The sequence below is a fragment of the Mastomys coucha genome, unplaced genomic scaffold (genome assembly GCF_008632895.1).
Source record: "Mastomys coucha isolate ucsf_1 unplaced genomic scaffold, UCSF_Mcou_1 pScaffold21, whole genome shotgun sequence".
Lineage (NCBI taxonomy): Eukaryota > Metazoa > Chordata > Mammalia > Rodentia > Muridae > Mastomys > Mastomys coucha.
Window position 1 is genome coordinate 141336439 of NW_022196904.1, and position 21280 is coordinate 141357718.

At 55.1% G+C, this 21280-nt stretch overlaps 1 protein-coding gene across 6 annotated transcripts in view; it reads right to left on the bottom strand.

The window, feature by feature from the left end:
* Myrf (myelin regulatory factor) overlaps nucleotides 1-21280 on the bottom strand; it is a 32843-nt gene that overhangs the window by 2795 nt on the left and 8768 nt on the right. Inside the window, exons 2-25 of one of the 6 annotated variants that reach the window (XM_031389656.1) lie at nucleotides 17791-17878; nucleotides 17423-17686; nucleotides 14243-14304; nucleotides 13167-13446; nucleotides 12070-12320; nucleotides 11870-11993; nucleotides 9995-10190; nucleotides 8675-8751; nucleotides 8427-8537; nucleotides 7938-8028; nucleotides 7399-7599; nucleotides 7083-7194; nucleotides 6521-6630; nucleotides 5601-5761; nucleotides 5448-5520; nucleotides 5118-5206; nucleotides 4765-4833; nucleotides 4300-4380; nucleotides 4043-4128; nucleotides 3772-3951; nucleotides 3303-3554; nucleotides 1614-1701; nucleotides 1315-1389; nucleotides 706-811 (exon numbers count right to left, since the gene is read on the bottom strand). In XM_031389656.1, coding sequence (XP_031245516.1) covers nucleotides 706-811; nucleotides 1315-1389; nucleotides 1614-1701; nucleotides 3303-3554; nucleotides 3772-3951; nucleotides 4043-4128; nucleotides 4300-4380; nucleotides 4765-4833; nucleotides 5118-5206; nucleotides 5448-5520; nucleotides 5601-5761; nucleotides 6521-6630; nucleotides 7083-7194; nucleotides 7399-7599; nucleotides 7938-8028; nucleotides 8427-8537; nucleotides 8675-8751; nucleotides 9995-10190; nucleotides 11870-11993; nucleotides 12070-12320; nucleotides 13167-13446; nucleotides 14243-14304; nucleotides 17423-17686; nucleotides 17791-17878 — 3227 coding nt within the window. Of the gene's footprint in view, nucleotides 1-705; nucleotides 812-1314; nucleotides 1390-1613; nucleotides 1702-3302; nucleotides 3555-3771; nucleotides 3952-4042; nucleotides 4132-4299; nucleotides 4381-4764; nucleotides 4834-5117; nucleotides 5207-5447; nucleotides 5521-5600; nucleotides 5762-6520; nucleotides 6631-7082; nucleotides 7195-7398; nucleotides 7600-7937; nucleotides 8029-8426; nucleotides 8538-8674; nucleotides 8752-9994; nucleotides 10191-11869; nucleotides 11994-12069; nucleotides 12321-13166; nucleotides 13447-13979; nucleotides 14113-14242; nucleotides 14305-17422; nucleotides 17687-17790; nucleotides 17879-21280 lie in introns of those variants that run through there. The other 5 variants (XM_031389655.1, XM_031389657.1, XM_031389660.1 and 2 more) reach the window with 5 other exon arrangements.

The following is a 21280-nucleotide window of genomic DNA, read 5'->3' on the forward strand; positions in this document are numbered from 1 at the left end:
GCCATAGACAGCTTGCCTGTCTTACCCGAGGCTTTGACTTGGCCTCTGTTGTATGGGTTTAGGCCAGAGCCCCACAGCTAAAAGTGCCTCACGGGCTTGGCTGTCCCTCTATCCGTAAGCATCCCTGCCTGTACAGCCATGGGTCTCCTCCCTTATGACCCTCAACTCCTCCTTCCTCCGCTCATGGTATTTTATGTATGTCTCCTCTCCCTCCCTGGAGAACAGAGTCTTGGAAGCACAGGGAAGGAGGCAAGAGGCCTCAACAGATACTCGAACAAACAAGTGAGCAGAAATCACCATAAGCAACAGAACCCCAAGCTGGTCTTCCACCTGGAGCCCAGGGGTCTTCTAACATCATCTGTCAATCATTGCCCTGCCCTGAGTATAAGGGCTGTGGGCTCCACACTTGCCTCCTGGGGAGTGGGGGTGGGGAGTTCAGCTCTGCCTGCAGTGGGCACTGTGCTCATTCCAGATCAGCCCTTATAAACTCTCCTCCCCTGAGCACTGTCACAGAGGAGGCAGATCCTATCAGAGAATGGGTGACTGAAGACTGACGTGCATGCCCCTCCCCCAGGCACAGGAGCCCAGCTGTATGTGTCCCAGCACACATACTTGCATTCTGCTTCCCATTATTTGGTGATCACTATCCAGAGAAGAGCAAAAGTCTGAGACCTGGGCAGCCCATAGCTTCCCACCTGCCCCTACCTGGGTGTCCTGATGGGGGTGGAGCATCTGCAAAAAGCTTCCCTCCTCACAGGGCTCCTCCTTCGATGTCAGGCTGCACAGTACCACGGACACGGGGGTGGAGGAACTAGGGAATAGGTGGGTTCCCATTTGAGTAGCTGTAGCTCCCCCATGTCCTTAACCCACCACAGACACGGGGGTGGAGGAACTAGGGAATAGGTGGGTTCCCATTTGAGTAGCTGTAGCTCCCCAATGTCCTTAACCCACCGCGGACACGGGGGTGGAGAAACTAGGGAATAGGTGGGTTCCCATTTGAGTAGCTGTAGCTCCCCATGTCCTTAGCCCATCCAGCCCAGCCCCACCGGAGACAAGCTGAGGTTCACAGCCTGAGAACCACATAGAATAGTCCAGGGCTCGGAATGGAGGAAACCTCTCCCACCATTCCCATGTAGTCCCCATGAGGCGGGGTCTTATAGCCACTTAACCCCAAGCAGCAGTGCCCCCCCCCCCAGTCCTTCTCCAGGCAGCCTGGACCCTCCATGTGAGAAATTTAGTAAGCACTTAGCTTTGACTTTTCTGAGGTTCTGGGGGCTTCCACATGGCCCCTCCCTCCCCTACACCAGCACTCACTTCATCTGCAGGGTCAGGCTGAGGTGTAGTGGTGTGCTGTTGCTGACAGGGATGTGGTAGGTGAAGTTTCCAAGCCTAAAGGGACAAAGATGGTACCTAAGCAAGGCCTCCCTCTCTCCTCCTCGGCCTCATTCTATACTGAGGCCTTCCCCCCCCGCCCCGAGGAAGTGGGGAGAGGGGATACCCAAGCTTATGGGAAAAGTTTCTCCCCAAAGGGCCACGATCTGAGCATCCAAACCGATTGGGCTCATGGCACCTGAGGGGCCCTCCTTGCAGTGACGAGAGGGAGCCCACTGTACCTGCAGGCATCCTCTGGCACACAGTACTGAGAAGTGATGGGCATGGAATTCTCCAGCAGCTGGATGGAGGTCAGGGACGGCACTGGGTCTGGAAGAAGAGAGGTTGTTGGGGCACTGGGGAAGGGTAAGGTGGAATCCAAAGGACATCACACTTAGACTTCCACACCTCAGTGCAAGCAAGAATTCTTTCCAGACCCTCACCACAGTATCGTGCCACACTCCTTTCCCAGCAGCTCTAGAACCAGCTAGTTCTCACGAGCCTGAGGGCTGCCTCTTTCATAAATGCGGGGCACTCAGAAGCAAATAGAGGTCCTTCTCAGGCCTCTGCGCCTGACCACGCACATTTCTTTCCCGGCCCTGGGCTCGGCGGTTGTCACGTGTGGCAGCCAGACACTGGCCATGAAAGGGTAGAAGAACAGACCGTATAGCCAGGGCTGCCCTCAGCATGTGGCTGTCACTGAGCCGGCTCACCGCTGAGGTGCTGAGGTGTCACATGGAGTTGGAAAATGAGGTTACATGTTCATCTCACTACCTCAAGGCCTGCTGCTGCCTAGTCCTTCATCCCGAAAGTGGGAAGCTGTGGTCACCAGCCTCTGAACATCTGCTTGACCTGGTACATTGTCAGCTCTTTAAAGTACAAGCTCAGAGTCTGCAACAGCACCCAGAACACCTGTGAAGCTACCTGATACAGACAAGATGGCTTTCTTCTTAGGCAACCCCTCCCCCGCACCAGATGTCTTTTGGAAAACGGCTCAATGTCACCTCTTCTGAGAAGCCTTCCCTGGTTGTCTCCTTCCTTGGTCCTCCTAGACTGTTTCCTCCCTCTTCCTGGGGACTTCACTCTGAGGTGTCTTCATGTGCGCACACACACTCAGGTGGAGCCATGCATATCTCGAGCACTCACGGAGCTGAGGCGAGCTTCCACCCCTTGGAGTTGCCCCACCACTTTGAACATCTGTCTGCACAACACCACACTTTCTAGGTTTCTGTTTGCTAAGCCACAAAGCCAAAGTGAGGAAGCCCGCGTCTCAGCCCAGAGACACTGGTTATGGCTACCAGGAGGCCAGAGAACACGAGCCAGCCTGGAAAATAGCACATCTACGCTAAAAAGAGTTCTGTGGTAAAAACCAAAGATTTGAGGATGAGATCCTAGTATGTCACCTTCCCCACCCTGGCAGAGAGAGGAAGTAAATGTCATCTGGCAAACTAGAGACAGAATTTTAGCGGGATGGTTATGGGCTGGCTATATGACCCTTCACTAAGTCTCCAGTTCCTCTTCTGAACCATGACAACAGAGCTTTCCTCGTTTTGTCTGAGACAAGGTCTCTCATTAGCAGCTGGAGCCTGATCACGCAGGCTAGGCTAGCTAGCTGTCCACGGAGCTCGAGGAGTCTGCCTGTCTCCATCTCCATCTTGCTACCACTGGAATTGCAAGTATGAGCCACCATGCCAGACACATCCCGGGAATGTACCGTTCTGGCCTTCGTGCATTCAAAGCAAGTGCCATGCCTTCTGAGCTATCTCCCCTGCTAAGTTGTGAGGATTAAATGACATGATCTACGTGAGGCCTGATTCCTAATGTCTGCTGACTAACAATTCTGTGCCCGGGAAGCCATGTGACCGGGCTGAAATGGGCCCTGGACAATGGGCCTGGATAGGCGGGGCTGTGAAGTGTTGAGAGTTAAGTACCTAGCTGGCCCTGGGTCTGAGTGAATTGGGCAGGGCTTGGGCTGGGTTGCGGGGCTCCTCTGCGGGCGCGACTTTGGAGACTGAAGCTGGGGCTGTTCTTGGTCTTGCTCTGCCCTCCAGGAAAGGGAACCACAGGACTGGCTAGAGGTTCCAGGCTCTTGGGATGCTTGGAATAGCCGATGCCATTAGCCGAAATGCCCCAGGATTTGGCTCTGATGTTGGTGACTGGCAGCGGGGCTATCTGGCCGGGGCCTATGGACAGAAGCAAAGATAGCTAAGAAAAGGGAAGCCAGCTGCCTCCTGTCGCCGGCTTCTGTGAGCCTTCATGTGTTTTCTGGTTCCTGTGGGGGTGACTCCCCAAACTTCTAAACCAGGAGTCCCTCCTGCCTTCTCTCTGGGGCCTTTCTCTGGATACAAATAATACCAAACATCCCTGCCAACCCTGGTCCCACCCCCAAAACATCCATACCTGAGTGCTTGGGGTTAGGGCTAGGGCTAGGGCTGGGGCTTGGCGTCGGAGTAAGAGTGAGGCCAACGCTGGGATCTGTCGCAGGATTGGAGATGGGAGCAGAGCAGCAGACAATGGGGCAGGGCTGGCTGGAGCACAGGTCCAAGGCACGGAGAGCTGGACCCGAGGCTGAATTGGTAACTGAGGAAGCCAGAAGCTCTATGAGCTGGAGGGGGACACTGGAGCCCCACCCCCAGCCACCTGCCCCCACTCCATCCCTCCAGACACACACCCAGCAGCAAAGAGGGCTGTGTGCCTGGTAGTCTGGTGGTTATAGAAGACTGTCGGAGCTGTGTGGTCCCAAAGCTCTGGCTGGACCTGCTAAGAAAGGGTAGGCTGAGCTCAGAGGCACTGGGGGAGCCTTGGAGCTGGGGCTGGGAGTCCCAGAGAAGCAGGAATGGGCAGAAGCTGGTGGAGAGGAGGAATGTGGAGCAGAAGCAGGAAGAAGGGTATAGCAGGAGGCAGGGAGGGATGCTTGGTTAGACATACCATGGGCACATGGCCTCACTCCCCCCAGGGTGCTGGGGCCGGAGCAGGGCCAGAAGACAGGAAGTGGACACGGCAAGAGAGCTAGGAGACAACAGAGAGACCAGGAGGGAAACAGACACGGGAGGAGAGAGAAAAAGACACAGTCAGAGGTAACCCCAGGAGCTGGGGTATGACAGTGACAGTCAGAGCCACAGGTCCTGCTCTGGTCCTCCTTCCCTGCACTGCCCCCCTTCCTACACATATCCTCCAGACAGCTACTGAAGGAATATTGAACAGGCCAGAAGGAGCCTGTAGAAAGCACCCCCTATCTAGGAGACCTACCACCACCACCTCAACAGGCTGTAGTAGGCCATAAGCCTAAGGCTGAACCCCGTTAGAGAGAGAAAGAGCTTCCCTGGCTCTTCTGACCCAAGCCACCCTCTATCAGACCCATCAGGCCTGAGGGCTTGATCTCCAGGGACATACCCATCGGCATCCACCAGGTCCTCTTCGGCACGTAGGCTCAGCACATACAGTGTGGACATGGACACCACGCTGGGAGCCACAGAAAAGTGTCACTGTCTGAATGCAAGCCACCACCCAACACTGTTTCTCTAGGGCAGGCTCTGTGGTCTTCCCAGGTGATGTCTGCAGAGAGGCCTTCCCAGACCCTAGAGCGGGACACGGACTAGGCAACCCACTTTGACCCTGGGCGTGGCTGCTTGATCCCCAGTCCATTTTCCTCCCCCAACTCCAGAGCCTGGACCCCAAGCACATCTGACTCACTGGGTAGATCCAGTCTCTAAATCAGCCTCCCCAGAACCTAAGAGACAAGTCACCTGAAGGCCATGACCACCACCAGAGCAATGATAGTTCCCTGCAGAAAGCGCTGACTGATGCAGGCCTGGTCTGGGACCACTGGTGATGACTAGGGACCAAGAGGAAAGAACACAGCAGAAGATGGTGGACTTAGGATGCCTACGTCCTTGCTCAATCCCCACTCCACCCCGACCCCCACCCCATCCCCATGGTGTGAGGGAGAGGAAGCAGAAGAGGGCTGGAAGGGAGAAGGGAGGGTTAGAGCTGGAGTTGGTGAGGTTGCGGTGGTGCAAGCTGGGAAGGGAAGGCCACGAGAGACGAGGAAGCTTCCCAACCCTGCACGGCCTCACCTTATTGGCCAGTTTAGGGGGCCTCTTTTTGTGGGGAACACTGCCTGCCCGGCTAAACTGGCTCCCTGCATGGCTGCAGTAAGAGGACAAGGATCAGGATGCCTTCCAGAAGGAGGCCTCTCCTGTCCCCCCAATCCCACCCGATGCCCGCACCTGAAAGTGCCCGAGCTGCCAGTGGACTTGAGGCTGTCAAGGCGTCGCAGCTTGGCCAGCTTGTGGCTCCATCGCTCCAGCTCATCAATGCGAGTCTCCAGGTTGTCTGTCAGTTTGCATAACTCCTTCACAGCCCCCACATTTTCCATGAAGATTCGCTCCTGCCCCGGGGTAACAACAGCTTTGAGGATACCATTGGCCCAAGAAGCTTCCAAGCTACAGTCTGGATGCGGGCAGGAGCAGAATCCCCATTCTCCACAGCCAACAGAGGTCCTAGGAACATTCCTGCCTGAGGGCGGCCTCTGCCCTAGCTAAACTCTGGTTCACACAGCATGTCTGCTGTCCCAAGCCTAGGCTAAGTGTCTACCCACACAGTCTTGCCTCCTCCCTCAAATCAGAGCTCCATCCCTTGGACCAATTCCCTCAGGTAAAAATATGTCCCGTGTCTGTTTCTAAGTACACGTATACAAGGTTTGTGTCACTGAGTCCAATGTCACTTTTTTGTTTGTTTGTTTGTTTTTCAAGACAGGGTTTCTCCATGTAGCCCTGGCTGTCCTGGAACTCACTCTGTAGACTAGGCTGGCCTCGAACTCAGAAATCCACTTGCCTCTGCCTCCCAAGTGCTGGGATTAACGGTGTGCGCCACCACTGCCCAGCAAGGTGCTACATCTTGTTACCCTCTTTTAATTGATGGGGATGGAGGGAGTGTAACCTCAGTGGGATTTGCCTTGTCCTGTACCAGACAGTCTCCAGTGGTAAACTTGCCACTCCATCTTGAACACTGGCCCCCTTCCTGTATAGTGGGGAGGGGTTCTTGGAGGTACTAGGAGGAAAAATGTCCCTTCTTTCATCTACCAGCCAGGGCCACCAGCTGGCCAGGCCCTCTGACCCAGAGCCTCATTCAGTTCCCCATAACTGACCTTGTTCACTACAAGGAAGTTCTCTATGGTTTTCCCATTGGCAAAGACTACATCCCCTGTGTCCTTCACAGCTTCAGGCAGGATCTCCTTCACTTCCTGGGCAATGACACCTGGGGAGGGACAAGCCAAGGGTGTGGGGTTGAGGGTCCTGCTCAGAGCTTTCTGGAGAAGTGCCTGAGCATTGAGTTTTAAGGAGCCCTGGAGTGGGGACTTTCTTAGATAACTGTTCATAGCTTAGAAGTTCCCAGGCCCCAAGATGTGGGATTTGTTGGCTAGGTAGGACCCTAGAGGAATCTCAGGAGAGGGAGCTGGGGTTCTAAGAGGATGCAGAATCTCTGACTGCTGTGCGATAAAGACTTGAGGCCAAGTAACTCTTAGGCTGTCCGGGGGTAGGGATCCGAGGACCTAGGAAGCATGATATCCCAATAGTGGAGGTGCAGGACCCCAAAGGGTCAATATTTCAGAAGGTGGAGCTCCAAAGGTCAATTCAGGGGTTTCTAGGAACAGGTTCCAGGAGACAGGACAGACTGGTCAGAGCTTAGGGACACAGGGACATCTCTACCTGTCTCTGGTGTGGTGGCTTCAATGCCCGCGCTAGCAGCGAACTCAGGCTTATATCTGTAGTGCACCAGCCGCATCCGAGAGATCCTCTTCAGCTGTTCAGTGGTGTCCACCTACCCGGGGACAGGACCAAGACTGAACCCTCCTCCCCTCCTGCAGTCATGCAGAGCAGGCCTCAAGGGCTGCAGTGCAGAAGGGAGACCCTGATACAGAAGTACAAAGCCAGCCTCCCCACCGCTACCCTGGTGTCCTGGTCCTTCCCAACGGTCCTGCTCATCACCCACAGCACTGCCCCTCAGCCAGGACCTTGTCCCTACCTCCTGCACGTGCTCCTTGGCCCGCAAATCTGAAGGGTGCATGAGAGACCCCATGACCTTGACATTGCCATGGACAACCAATGCTTCATCTGGCCGGTCAGTGTTGATGCCCACACGACCATGGTGGAAGACCGTATCTGGCAGCTGTGCCCGTTGCCACAGTACGTCACTGTCACTTTCAAACTGGCCTGGATTAGAGGCCTGCAGCAAGTTGGATCTGGATCAGTCTTGGGGGTAGGGAAAACTTTAGGGCCCCGAGAAAAGGGGAAACCCCAGAAATACCTAGGCCAGTCAAGTCTCCTTACCCCACCATGTCCAATAAACCATCCATTGTGATAACACTGAGTCACCTGTGGGACCCAGGAGGCTACTAGGTGTGATACACCTTCATGCTTTACAGTGAAAAAGGCCCTGAGGCCTAGACAGGAAGACAAAGCCCAAGGCCACACAACCACTGTCCCATAGTATTTTTCCTGTAGCTATTTCTTCCAGCTTGGGGGAGGGGGAGGACATTGCCCCTGGGGAGAGACGACTCTTACCCGCACGATGATACGCTCTGAGATCTGGGCTGCCAGTGTGTAGTTCTGGTTCTGTGCATGTGCCTGGAGGGCCACCACCAGCATGAAATACCTGGGATACACCAGGGACTCAGTAACACTCAAGAGAGCCTCTAGCCATCCCCCCTGGCCCAGATGTCGGGGTACATAGCCCCACTCTGTCATGGCATCCCCAGGAGGTGGAGTTATCACAGTATCCCACAGAAGAGAAACATGAGCCTCCACCAGGGGGCAGAATTCCTCCCTGGGTCCACCTTTAGGAGCCTCAGAACTGTTTCTGAGCTCAAAAGCCAGGCAGGCTTCTGTGCCTGAGTCTCTAAATCTGCCAAATATTTGAACCTCAGGTTCCTCCTCTGGGAAACAGGCCATCTGTAGACTTGGGGCTGACCTGCTCCATGGAGGCCTCTTTTTTGACCCTGCTTCTCAGAAGGGGGTTGGGGGAGCTCCTGTGGCCAGGTTGGCCCCGCTCACCTCTGGTCAGGGTTGGGCTTGCCCTTCTTGCGCATGTTGTTGGCAGTGGTCTCACTAAAATGGAGCCGCCCCACGGTCACCTTTGTGACCTGCTCAGGGGGAAGATTGACCCTACAGAGAATACACAGGGTGCTCAGGAGCAGAAAAGGAGGCTGCCAGGAGCCATGATGCAGAGCAGCCGCAGGCAAAGGGCACTGTGGGTTGCCGGCCTGGCTCCCAGGCACCACCCCACGGGGCCGGAGACTCACGTGACAGGGTTGAAGGGCCTCTTGCTTCTGTCTGACTGTGACTGTTCAATGTTGATAGACTGGTTCAGGGCCTCTAGCTGGAGAGGAATGAGCCGAGGGCTCCTCAGGACAAGGTTCCCCACCTGATCTTCCTCCTTCACCCCCTCACCCTGGTCCTCACTTCCTTACAAACTCAGGGGCCTCCATATCCACAACCCACACTCCCAAGGGCACGCACATAGCCTTTGCTCATCTCACAGTTTATTGCTTCCCCTACTTCTGCATGGTGATTGCGGTCACCTCCTTAACAGGCTCACATCACAGTATTATCTGACTCCCTAACTTCTCCTTGCATGCCCACATTGTTAGCCCATGACTATACCTGCACATTCTTCTCACTTGCAGCCAGCCTACACACACACACACACACACACACACACACACACAGTGCCCCCCAGACACTCTCATATACCCACAGCCTCTCATCTCTTCAGAAACACTGGCTGAGCCATGCCAACATGCCAAGGCCCAGTCTGTGAAGAAATCAGACAGACCTGGCCTTGTCCCCGGGAACGCCTGAGCTCCAGGGGCTGTGCTATGGATTCCCTCAGTCAGAAAGGGGCCTCAGGGAAGGTTTCCCAGAGGGGCTTCAGAATGGAGCCAGACAAGAGAAATGGGATAGGGTGCTGGGATGGGGACCCTAGGAGGGCATCTCAAGGACTGAAAATGTGGGACATGGCACGCACAGGACTGGAGTGAACGGCTGGATTTCTAAGGCCCCCTGTGGGTGCAACTTAGAGGGCATGGTGGCTTTGCTGGAAAGACACTGGAGTAAGGGTGTACTGCAACCACATGTGTTACAGGGATTGGGAGCAGGATAGAAGCCGACTGAACATTCAGACATGGGACGGGGGTAACTCTGGCCAAGGAGAGGAGGCAAGAGCTACTCCAGAGCCTCCAAACAGAGCCAAGTGTATGGCGAGCTGAAGGTAGAAGGGTCTTTAAATATATAGCTTGCGTAGCCAGGATCCTGAGGTGGGGCAGGGGAGAGGAAGTGGCAGGGAGTTTGGCTTGGGTCTGAGAGCTGAGGCATCAGGGAGAGAGCCAGGAGGTGGCTCCCGGATTGGAGACAACGACTTGGGGCATGAGGTGGAGCAGGAAGCAGCGTGTAAGGAGGATGCTGAGGCCCAGCAACCCTACATCTAGGCGGCAGGCACTAGAAGAGGAAGAAGGGTAGGGCAGGCAGCCGTGGGGTACAGCTGTGGGGTATTCCCTCCTCGCTCGCATCTTGGAGTTTCCTGGCCCTCCTGCTCTCTCTTCCAAGTCTAACCCCAAACCTGCCTTCACGCCATGCAGCTTCAGATAGAAGCAGTCCAGGGGCTTGAGGCCTTCCGGCGTCTTGACGTACTTGGGCTCACCCAGCATGCCGATGTACACAGTCACCTGGAAGTGGTTCTTCTTCTGGCACACAAAAGCGTCGTCACCCACGGAAAAGTTGAAGCCCTTGTCAGCGTCCACACGATAGGTGAGCATAGGCCTGAAGGTGGGAAGGGGAAGGGAGGGAGACTCACCACTAGTCCCCCAGGCTGCAGACGGAATACTGCTTCCTTCTACAGGCCCACACTCCAATCCCATTACTTATGCTGTATCCCTCGAGATCCCCAAACCCCAAGGGGTCAATCTCTATTCCAAGTATGGACACTAAGCCTATAAGAAGAGGTGCACAGGTTTTTCGTTATGTGCCTGGGGCCTCCCACTGTTCAGTGCTGGGATGAAGGAAGCAAGACAAGGCTCTGAAGGCCCACCAGAAGTGAGGGGATTCCAGAGGAGGGCCTTTACCATTCTTTAGTACCCTTAACCACTTCCTACACACTCCTTGAAGCCCCCTCCCTTTGGGAGAAGGGATGAGAGGACCTGCATCTGTAGAGTCTCACTGTGTCTGACAGCTGGTTGCCATGGAAACGGTGGAACCAGGAGCCAGCTCTGCCTTGGGCCCACCCTGACCCACCCTGGCCCACCTCCTTGCTCAAGGCCCCCCAGTGCCCTCATTCTGACTCCCCCAACTGCCCCAGAGACAGGGGAGTACCTCTGATTTCTGACCTCCCCATCAGGGACAGCTGAAGCTTGCCATCTGTCACTGAGACAGTGTCTGAAGGCTTTAGGGCACCTCCAGGGGCAGTAAAGAGAGCACTTGTTGACTTAGAACTTGTCTCATTCTCCCCTGGGCCACCATGCATTAGAGGTACTCCCTGGGTCACCATGCATTAAAGGTACCCCGCTGAGCACATCCACAGAAAGCTGGACAGGGAGAATGCTTCCCCACTCAAGAGCAAGTTCCAAGGGAAGATCTGGTCTCATTCTTTCTTCCCTTACAGGGCCCACCCATCCGTCTGACCTAAGAAAGTACCAGAAAAGTCCTGGGTCACACTGCAGACCTCTGCTGCTAGCTCTCTGGCTTTGGGGCCTAAGTGGGGAGATAGCAAGATGCCCAAGGACTATGGAGGTGTGAATAGAGGGATCTCTCTCCAGACCATAGGGACTGTATCCCATAAATGCCCTCTTCATCACTTAAGTTGCCACTACTAGGCATCCCACCCTATCCCACCCTGAGAGCTACTGGACAGACATCCCACACTCAGGGCACCCACTTCAGGTCGCCTGTCTTAGCCACAGTCCTGATGAGAGGGCCCCAGCCCCAGTCACCTAGCTCATTCTCTGCTAAGTCTGAAGTACACTCTGAGAAGTCACCCTGAGACACCCAAGGGGGAGAAAGGGGAGTGGTACCCACTGGGCTTTTGGGGCCTGGGAATCTAGATCCAGATGGTGCTGAAGAAAGACCGGGAACAGCCCGGGCAGCCACATCCCCAGCTGCCCTGCCCCTCCTCCCTCCACAGGGAGGGACTACTGTAAGGGTCCAGTTTATGCTAAACTTCAGGCTACCTTCCTGGAATGTGGGAGAACATGAAGGAGGGGCCAGAAAACATGCATCCACCCACTTCCTCCCGACTAGGATCCCACACCCCTCCCTGGAAGAGAGAGGTAAGCTGACCAGAGGCCCTGAAGCCTGAGCTCTGAGCCTGACTCTTCCTTCCCTGAGCTTGTTGACTCTTCTGTCAAATGTGATTCTTTTATACCCAGACTCCTTCCCTGACCCAGGAGCTCAATGGGGTCCTGAGCTATCCCAAATGAGGCGGCCAGGTGGCACAGGTCACTCACAGCTCCTTGTAGTTAGCATCATACAGGGTCGCCCACTTGTTCTGCTGATGTGGCTGCCATTTGATAGATTGGTAGTTGGGATCCAAATAGGAGCCACTGAGGCTGTCACTGTCCTGCAGGAGGCCTGGAGGCAAGGAACGGCAGTGAGATCTAGGCCCAGGGCACCAGTCCCCTACATCAACGGTCAGTCAGCCACCTACCTGGGGAGGGTGCACCCGGCGGGTGCCAAGGTGGAGTCTGGGCTCGGGCAATGCTGAGGGGCAAGGAGCCAGCGCCAGGTGAGAGTGGGCCCTGAGGAGGCCACGGAGGGGACGGGGCTCTGGCAGGGTGTGGGGGCAAGGCTGTGACAGTCCCAGGTTCCTGCTTGATCATTCCGTTCAGCATTTGGGCATTGAGGGTGTTGGGGGGTGATTCAGAGTGCTTCCTCTTCTTAGAGGGGTGTGGAGGGAGCCTGGCAGTGGGGGTTGGGGGCCAGAAGTGAGTGGCATGAGGGATGGTTCTCCCTCCCTGAGCCCTCTTCTCCTATGCCCTCTTCTCCTATGCAGTGCCCACCCCACTCCCTCAGCACCATTTTAGAAGGCAGTGCCCAGCCAGGCAGATACTTCCTACAGGAAGCCGTCAGGTACCTCCCCTGTACTCTACTGTCACTCTCAGTGTTCCCATTCTTTGTCTTTGCCACAGTCATACCCCTGTAGAGGTAGGCAGGAGTCACACTTGATTTGTGTGTGCCTCCACAGAGCATTGTGTTACACAGAGCATCCTGCAACTGCCATTCTTAGAAACCTAAGGATTTCACGGGGCTGAAGAGATGACTCTGTGGTTAAGAGCACTGACTGCTCTTCCAGAGGTCCCCAGTTCAATTCCCAGCAACCACATGGTGGCTCACAACCATCTGTAATGGGATCTGATGTCCTCTTCTGGTGTGTCTGAAGACAGCTACGGTGTACTCATATACATAAAATAAATAAAATCTCTAAAACAAACAAATAAAAAACCCTAAGGATTTCAGTAAGTGGGCAGAAAAGCACTGCAGTCTGTACTGAGAGTTCAGTTCTAGATTCAAGTCTTGGCTCTGCCTTTTCCTCATCCATTACCTGGGAAAACTATTTTCCTTTCTTAGAGCTTCAGTTTACCCATCTGTGAATGAGGTAGCGGTCACCAATCAGCTATGGCTACAGGCCCTCAAAGCATCGTTCCTGTAGGGCCTGTTTTTCCCTCGAGTCACTCCGCCCCCCTACTCTTGATGCCCTGACTTCCACCCCACCTTCCTTCCAAGGAGGCTCTACACAAGCCTTACTCAGCTCCGTGCTGTTGCAGCAGCTGGTGTAGCACCTGGGTCTGCTGGGTGTGGTGGAGCTCGGGGGGCACCAGACCCGGCCCCATGGCAGCATAAGGGGGTACAGGGGGCTCAGCCTTCATGTAGAGGTCCCGTTGCAGGACAGGGTAGTGAGGTGGGGGAGGCGGGGGTGGTGGTGGGCCTGGCAGGTGGGCCGGAGGTGGGGGCGGGTGCTCCAGGCGGGAAGGAACTCCCACGTGGCACAGAGTCTCCGGGGTTATGGTGCGCAGAAGATGGGGGTCTGAGGAAGAAATGGGGGACAGGACTCAGAGACCCGCCTCCCCCAGTCTCCCTAGGCACAGTCTCCTGCTTCCGTGCCCTCCTGAGTCATGCCAGAGGCTGGGTGGAGAGACTGGGGCAGCCAGCTAGAGCCTGAGCAGCGAAGCAAGGCTCTGGGAGAAAGGCTCCCCTATTCTAGCCAGCTCTCTCCCCTAGGCTGTTTGGGTGAAGCCCCTCAGAAGATCTCCCAGTCTCTAACTCCTTTGAAGCCTGAAGAGTCTCCGGGAGACCCCAGCCCAGTCTCCCACCCCGCCTCCTCCCTCCAGCAGCTCCACTCCCAGTTCCAGGGGCCAGTCCCCCAGCCTGAGGGGGCTGCAGCTCTCTCTTTGTTCCTCGGGAAGCATTCCAGGGATGTTTTGGTAGGATAAACAGAACTCTTGACCCCTCTTCAGTGTGCCCACGATCATTCTACTCGTGGCCACATGGGGGCCACTGGGCCCTTCGGCACCCTGTAAAGGTGGGCCCAGCAGCAGCCTTCCTCAGCTGTCCACTTACCGCCAAAGGGCGCGTCCATGATGGCGCAGGGGGGCCAGACGGTGGCATCACCAGCAGGGACACTTATTCTGAGGCAGGACCGGGCTCCCCACCCGCCCATTGGGGAACAATAGCCAGCGCCGAGGAATATTTGACCAGCGATAATCTGATCCGTTGGGCAGCCGCTGGCCCCCTCCCTCCCTCCTCCCTTTCTCCCTGATAAGGCTGCACCAACCACTTGCCCAAACCCAGAGGGGGAGGGTGGCGCTGCCCGCTGGACTCACCATTCACCTGCTGAGGGGAGTAGGCCTCAGAGCCTGAGTCTGGGGGCGAGTCTGGCAGTGTGCTGCAGGGGGCCGGAGGAGGGAAAAGGTTGGGCCAGCAGCGGAACCCCCAGATCCAACCCTCAGGCCAGGCAGCTCCTCTGGTGGGCAAGGTTGCAAAGACCCCAGCTCCTCCATCCCATGCCAGAGACTGAGGCCATTGAGATCTTCTCACATCTACTCCAGGGTGTCTCTGCCCACCTATCCTAGAACCCTGGCAGGATCCAGGGTTTAATTGTGGGCGAAGGGCTTCAAGATCTTACCCTGGATCTCCAGATCTAACAATGGGTATTTGTGGGCCAGTGGCTAGGTCTCTGGTGATGGCACTGGGATTGGAAGACACCCCTCCCCTAGAACAAGGAGCTAGGCATCCACCTCTCTTGGGCACCCACCGAAGCTTCCAGCTTCCTGGAAATCCTAGGACCCAGAGGCTGGGTCTGAGGAGGTTCAGTGGGTCACCAGGAGCTGCCTTGCCAGAGGCAGGTGTGGACTGGGCAGGGAGCCAGTATTTCTGGGCCTGGGCTCTTTTTTTTTTTTTTTCTTGCAAGTTTTATTTTATCAGTGGTTTAGGCAAAAGAACAAACTCAAGCCCAGAGGTCAACACGTCCTGTGCAAAACATGTACTTGCCCAGTGAGAGAGACTGTGGCTGCCCAGAGACCCAACTTTTGGTCATCTCTTTTTGCCACTGCTAACAGCCACATCTGGAGAGGTTCCCCTCCACCATGCCCAGGGACCACCAGAAAGGCCCAGGGTCATCATGGACCTGTTCCTACTCTGACTGCAGAATTATACTGCATCCCTGGACAAGCCATGACCACTTCTTCCCACCTCCACGCCTACTTGTGAAGGCCTCCCTACATCTCTGAAATTGGTTCAAGAATAAGGACCCCAAATCTGGTGCAGACATGTACCCCAAGCTACTCAGGAGACTCAAGACTGAAGATCACAAGTTCAAAGGCCTGCCTGGGCTAGTAAGTAAAACATGGCCTCAAAAAGAGCAAAGAGGGGAGGCTAGAGAGATGGCTCAGCAGTCAAGAGCACTAAACTCTTCCAAAGGACCTGGGATCAATTCCCAGCACTCACATGGCAGCTCACAACTGTGACACCCTCACACAAGCATACATGCAGGAAAAACACCAGTGCACATCAAATAAAAATATAAATACACGAAAAAAAAAAAGGACCCAGGATACATCTTGATGGTTGAGCACTTGCCTAGCACACATGAAGAGCTCTTGGGTTCAATTCTTAGATCCATAAACAAAAAAATGTAGACCCTAAGCGTAAGCCAGTGGTGATGCACACCTTTAATCCCAGCACTTGGGACACAGAGGAAGATCTCTCTAAGCTTAAGCCCAGCCTGGTCTACAGACTGAGTTCCAGGATAGCCAGGACTACAGAGAGAAACACTGTCTCAAAAAACTAAAAAAACAAAAACCAAAACAAAAACATGGACCCTAAAACAAGATTTTCTAAGGCTAACACGGAGAAGTAGAAAGGATAGGTCCTCCTACCCACTGCTATGGCCTCAGTCCCTGGGCTGACCCAGCTCTGTCCCACTCCAAGTCCATCTCCCACCTGCTCCAGGCCCTCCTCTCCTAACAGTGTTCTTGAGTTCCTTCAGTAGGTCAAGGTCTCTCACACTCTCTAGTTCCAACCCACATGACCCTGCATTCTTTCATATTCTCACTTGTTATTTCCTGTTTGGAGTGAACTATTTTACTTTGTGTGGTGCTAGAGAGGGACTCCAGATCCTCACACACTCTAGAAAGCACTTGACCACTGAGCAGCACCCTCAGCCCTGTGATACATCTATACCTCTCTCGTTGCCCATGATGGGGTGGGCCTGTATCTGTCTTGTTTACCACTTAGAACAAAGCCTACACCAGGATACCTAGACTCTTGGATAAGCCCTACCACGGCCACCTGGAGCTGATTCAGGGGAAGACCAAGGAGCTCACTTGTGCCTGCTAAACCTAAGCTATTTCCCCTCTATCCTCAGGCAGTTTGACTTTTAGAGACACCCTCAAGCAACCAAGGTTTGTCCCTGGTACTGTGTGCCTGGCTTCCAGTATGGTCACCATAAGCCAGGTACTTAGGGGACCCCTGCTCACCATATTGAGTATCTACCCAAAACTTCCTCTCTGCTTTCTCCCACTAATTTCCACCACGAATGTGGGGCTCATTCTACAGGTGAGGAAACCCAGCGTCTGGCAGAGGTCACACATCACCAAGCCCAGAGGCTGACAAATGGGAGAACCAGACTGCTAGACACCGCATCATCTGTGCATCCTGTAGCTTTATTGTACCAAAGACAAGACCTCTGCCCTGCTTCACTGAGGTCTGTGGAGAGCCTGGCGAACCCTGGCTCCGGGTATTTCCCCTGGAGTATGCTCTGGGACAGTGGTTCTCAACCTGTGGGTCCTGATCCCTTTGGGAGTCAAATGACTCTTTCACAGGGGTCACATATCAAATATCCTGCATATCATATATTTAGATTAAAATTCATAACAGTAGCAAGATTGCAGTTATGAAGTAGCAACAAAAATACTTATGGTTGGGGAAGCGGGTAACACTGTAACACGAAGAACTGTTTTAAAAAGTCTCAACATTAGGAAGGTTGAGAACCACGGGGTTTGGAGGCTGGCTGGGCTATGAGGATCAGCCCTGGGTCAGGACATCAGTGTGGTCTCAGAGAGATGAAGGAGCCTGGCAGGAAGACGCCTCCTCAGGATGTACCTGACCTTAGCTCCACAAGGCAAGGCCATGCCTGAGGTAAGGGCAACCATCAGCTACATGTTCCATAGGTTGATGGGGCATGGGAGAGTGCTTGAACGCCCCATGAGGGTGGGGTTCCTGTAAGTGGCGGTTGGGGTCTCAAGCCTCTCTTCTTCTGTCCCTATGCTGCTTTGAGACTTTGGCAGCACTACCCTATCACAGTCCTCCTCTGAACCCTGACCATCCCTGCCTCAGAACACAACATGGGAACCTCTGTCTTCCTGGCCTCACCCCATCTGAACCTCCCCGTAAGGGAGCCTGCCATTTAAGCCCTTCCCACTGAGCCCACAGGCCAACATCTGTTGGACAGTGGCCACGGTACCCCTAAATCCTGTCCCCACCCACTCCCTGCCCCCACTCACCCTGGGGCATAGGGAGCCTTGGGTTCTGCTTTGATGGGAGGCCCAGAGCCCCCCAGGAAGGGCTTAGGGGCGGTACCCATGCCGTTGTTGTTGTTGCAGTTGAGTGGGGTGCCGTAGTTCGGGGGTGGGAGGGGGCCATGGCGCCCAGGGGATGGTCCGCTCCCAGGGGGGCTCAGATGGTGGAGCCCGCTGGAGCCGGGAATGGCCGGTGGCCCGTGGGGGAAGGAGGCAGTGCTGGCTGGTGCAGAGATCTCAGGGAAGCAGCTGTGAGGAATGGAGGAGCTCAGCCCCCAGGTCCCCAGCCTGAGGGGAAGTTCCATTCCCCTCCCTCAGGGAACTGCCCAGAGGTCCCAGATGAGGTGACTCACAGATCAGAGGCATCCTCTTTGCCGATGTACTCTTCCAGGATACTGGTGTCTATATTGGAGGGCTCCAGGGCACCACTGATGTCATGGCCTGAAAAGCAGGGGCAGCTGGGCTTGAAACAGCTCCCTGAAGACCCCAGGCCTAGGGCCCACCACCCTTCCTCAGGCTAGGCTCTCGGAAACCTTTAACCTAGCTCCCCTCTTTGCATGGCTCTTCACTGTCTACCCTTCCAGTGCCTCTCCAAAAGTAACGCCTGTCCACAAACCTCAAGGATACCCCCAGTTTCCCAAGTGGTCAATAGCCCCATGTATGGGGACAAGAAAAGCCACTCTTGTCCTTTCTTTAGCTATATGACAGGATCATCTCCCTCCCTCTCATCTGTCCTTCTACTTTACAGAGTGCTCCAAGAAGCAAGGTCATACCATAACCCCAGGATGGACCCACTCGGACCCAGAATGACTTTCCTCCCCAGGAGACCCAGCCTTGAGCATAGAGAAGCATGAGGCTTGGCTGTGCAAAGCATATATCCTGGGGCCCAGGAATCAAGGAATCACTGAACCCCGGGCACAAGCTTCAGGGAGATCCTGAGAGCAAGATCAATAGTGTCAGCAAGGCCCATCACTGGTGGCCAGGCCAGCTGCCTGTGTGATAGAGATGGGGTGCTCAGCGTCAACGCTCCAGAGGAGACAGAGGATGAGGAAGGCACAGTTTGTCCTGCCTCATACAAGAAGGAACTCTGCTCCTCCACCCTCCACTTGCTACCCAGCTTGCTCTCCCTCTCCTGGGCCCTTCCCCCGGGCCTCAGCTCCCTGAGGGGGAAGGACAAAGAAAAGGCAGTCCAGGGCTCCTGGTCATGGCAAGAAAGGAGAGGGGGTGGCGATAGCATTTCCTCTCCCAAGGTCACCTTGTGGGGCAAGGAGGGGGGTAGCCAGAGGGGTAAGTGATAAGGGGGCTGACGCGAGAGATGCGTCAACCCCGATAATGGAGGACACCCCACCCACACAGCAGGGCTGGCCAGCTCCACGGAGGCAGGAAGGACCCTCTAGATGCTAGTCTAAATCCTTAAATCCTGGGTTGGCACCTTGAGTCCTTCCCTCTGGGGAGTCTTGGGAGCAGGACTCGGACAGGTGAGAGACAAATCCCACCCAACTCAGCGATTCCTGCTGTGTGACCTCAAGCAGGCCATCCCCTCCTTGGGCCTCAGTATCCTTCTTAGGAAAGTGGGAGATGAACAGCTGTTTCATGGGGCAACTGTGATGGCTGCAAAGCTGCAAACATGTAGATCATAAAGTGCCCAGTACACAGTGGGAGCACTGCAAATGGAGGGGCTGTTTTCACCTCCAGAGCCCCAGCACCCCGGGGTCTCCAGAGCCCCCAGTCCAGGCCCCTCCCTGGCCCCAGTCTGGCATTTGAAGAATGCTGAGCCCCGCTTAGGTGATTAATGAATTAATGAGCATGAGCAGCTAAGCCTTCCTAGGAGTCACACGCTGCCTGTGCCCCCTGCTGACCCCCCACCCGGGCTCACTCCAGCTGAGAACAGAGGGCACCCATCTACCATGCATGGTTTTGCTGGCCATGCTCTGTGGGGCTGTACATGGTCAATCTGTCTGCCCAAGTTCCAACCCCACCTCACCTGCTTCTAATAGCCACAGATCCCAATAATTGAGGGTCTACTGTGTGCCACACTCATCACCCAGTTTATTATATATGAGGCATCTTGCCAGCTTCACACACATTGAGTCACTAAGTCCTACCAACCCATCATACGAGGAAAATGACATTGCTGGTGATGGTAGGTCATAAAGAGATGCCTAGTAGTCCTTCTAAACTCACACCACGCTGGTGACAATGATGGAGACTCTTGACACACTGCATTTCACTCTCAACCATTCCCATGAACTACTCTTGTTCAAAAACTTCACCCCTCACTCCAAAGCCACACAGGAAAAAATGAGCCGATCTGATCCCAGGGAGAAAGGCGTAGTTGCTGCTTCTGTGTCTTCCCTCAGTCTGGTCCCTGGCCCCACAGCATTGCTAAAGATTTCTGAGGAAGAAAGGAGGAGAGCCTAGAGCCCTACCCCCACACCGCCCCAGCTGCTGAAGCTGCAGGTTTTTGAGACTGAACTTGGCACCTTGGGTGAGTGATGGGCTGATGCGGTCATGGGCTGCTGTTTATAACCATCCTTGCCCCTCCTCTTGGACTCCTCCTTCCCTGGCCAGGAGCACTCCTAATCACCCCTAATCCTGCTGTCCACCTCCCCCGGGGGATGGGGCCTTCAGGCTCAGGCATCCTGGGAGACCCTAACAAGAACCAGATGTGGCTAGGGGAGGAGGGACCCTCTCGTGCCAGGGTCCGGGAGGACGGAGGTGGGGGGAGGAGGCTGATGGCAGAGTGAGGTGGGTCTAGGGCTCTGGAGGGGAGAAGCTGAGGCTTCTTGAGGCATGCAGGACCCCCCACCTCCTCCCCACACGGTCCAGACTCCATGCAGGGGTCCCGACCTACAATAGAGATCTGTGTCATGGAGGTTTGCAGGAGCCTGAGGATCTTGAAGCTGAAACAGCCCTCCCCACCCCCCCACCCAGGGCCCAGGAGAGGGCAAAATTCTCAAGGTACACTATAGGAGTGCTACCCCACTGCCAAAAAGAATCGAGGAACACTGGATCCCAATGAGGAGCGCCTGCAAGTCTGCAGACTCAAGACAGGATGTCCTCCCTAAGCCTCTCTAAGATCACCGGGACAGTGAGCCCTGGCCTGCCACCGGTCAGGGAGTGGTACCCCGGTGTCACCGATCACTATCTGTCCTCCTCCTTCCCAAACCCTACAACAAATTCGCCCAGCATACGATAAACCCAGAGCTCCTCCGAGAAGCCTGACAGTGTCTGCCTCCCGCTTCCCCTCGGCCTCCTCCCCAGTGGGGCTCTCAGGAGGACAGCTCCCGCTTCCTTCCTGTAAGGGACAAACATGCCACCCACAGGGGCTTTGCATGTGCTGTTGTTGCCTCTACCAGAGAAAGCTAATTCCCATTCTTTTGCAAGTTTCTCTTATCCAACCCAACCCCCAACCCAAGTGACCTTCATGACTTCCTTTGTCCCCTCGCACATTCACGTTAGGCTGTTTACCTTAGCCGGCCGGCTCACACCTCCCTGGGGAAGGTGAAAGAATGAGTGGCCCCACAATCTGACTTCCACATTCTAAACAGCATCTCTCCTACGAAGCAGATGTCCTCCACTGTACAGAGGAAGAGACTTGAAACTGAGAGTGGGTATATTGCCTATAGTTCCAGGGCAGGGACTGGGCTAGGGCTCCCTGCAACGTTAAGGATCCCATGATCAATAACTACAGAATAAATGAATGAACAAGATGATGAGCCAGGGACTAGAGGTGGCTTTGCCAAGCTTGGGCAGGCCATGAGGGACCTACAGGCCAGGGCTAGACAGGGCCTCTCCAGGACCCGCATTGTCCTGCAGAGGCGCCCCCAGGGCCCCCCCCCC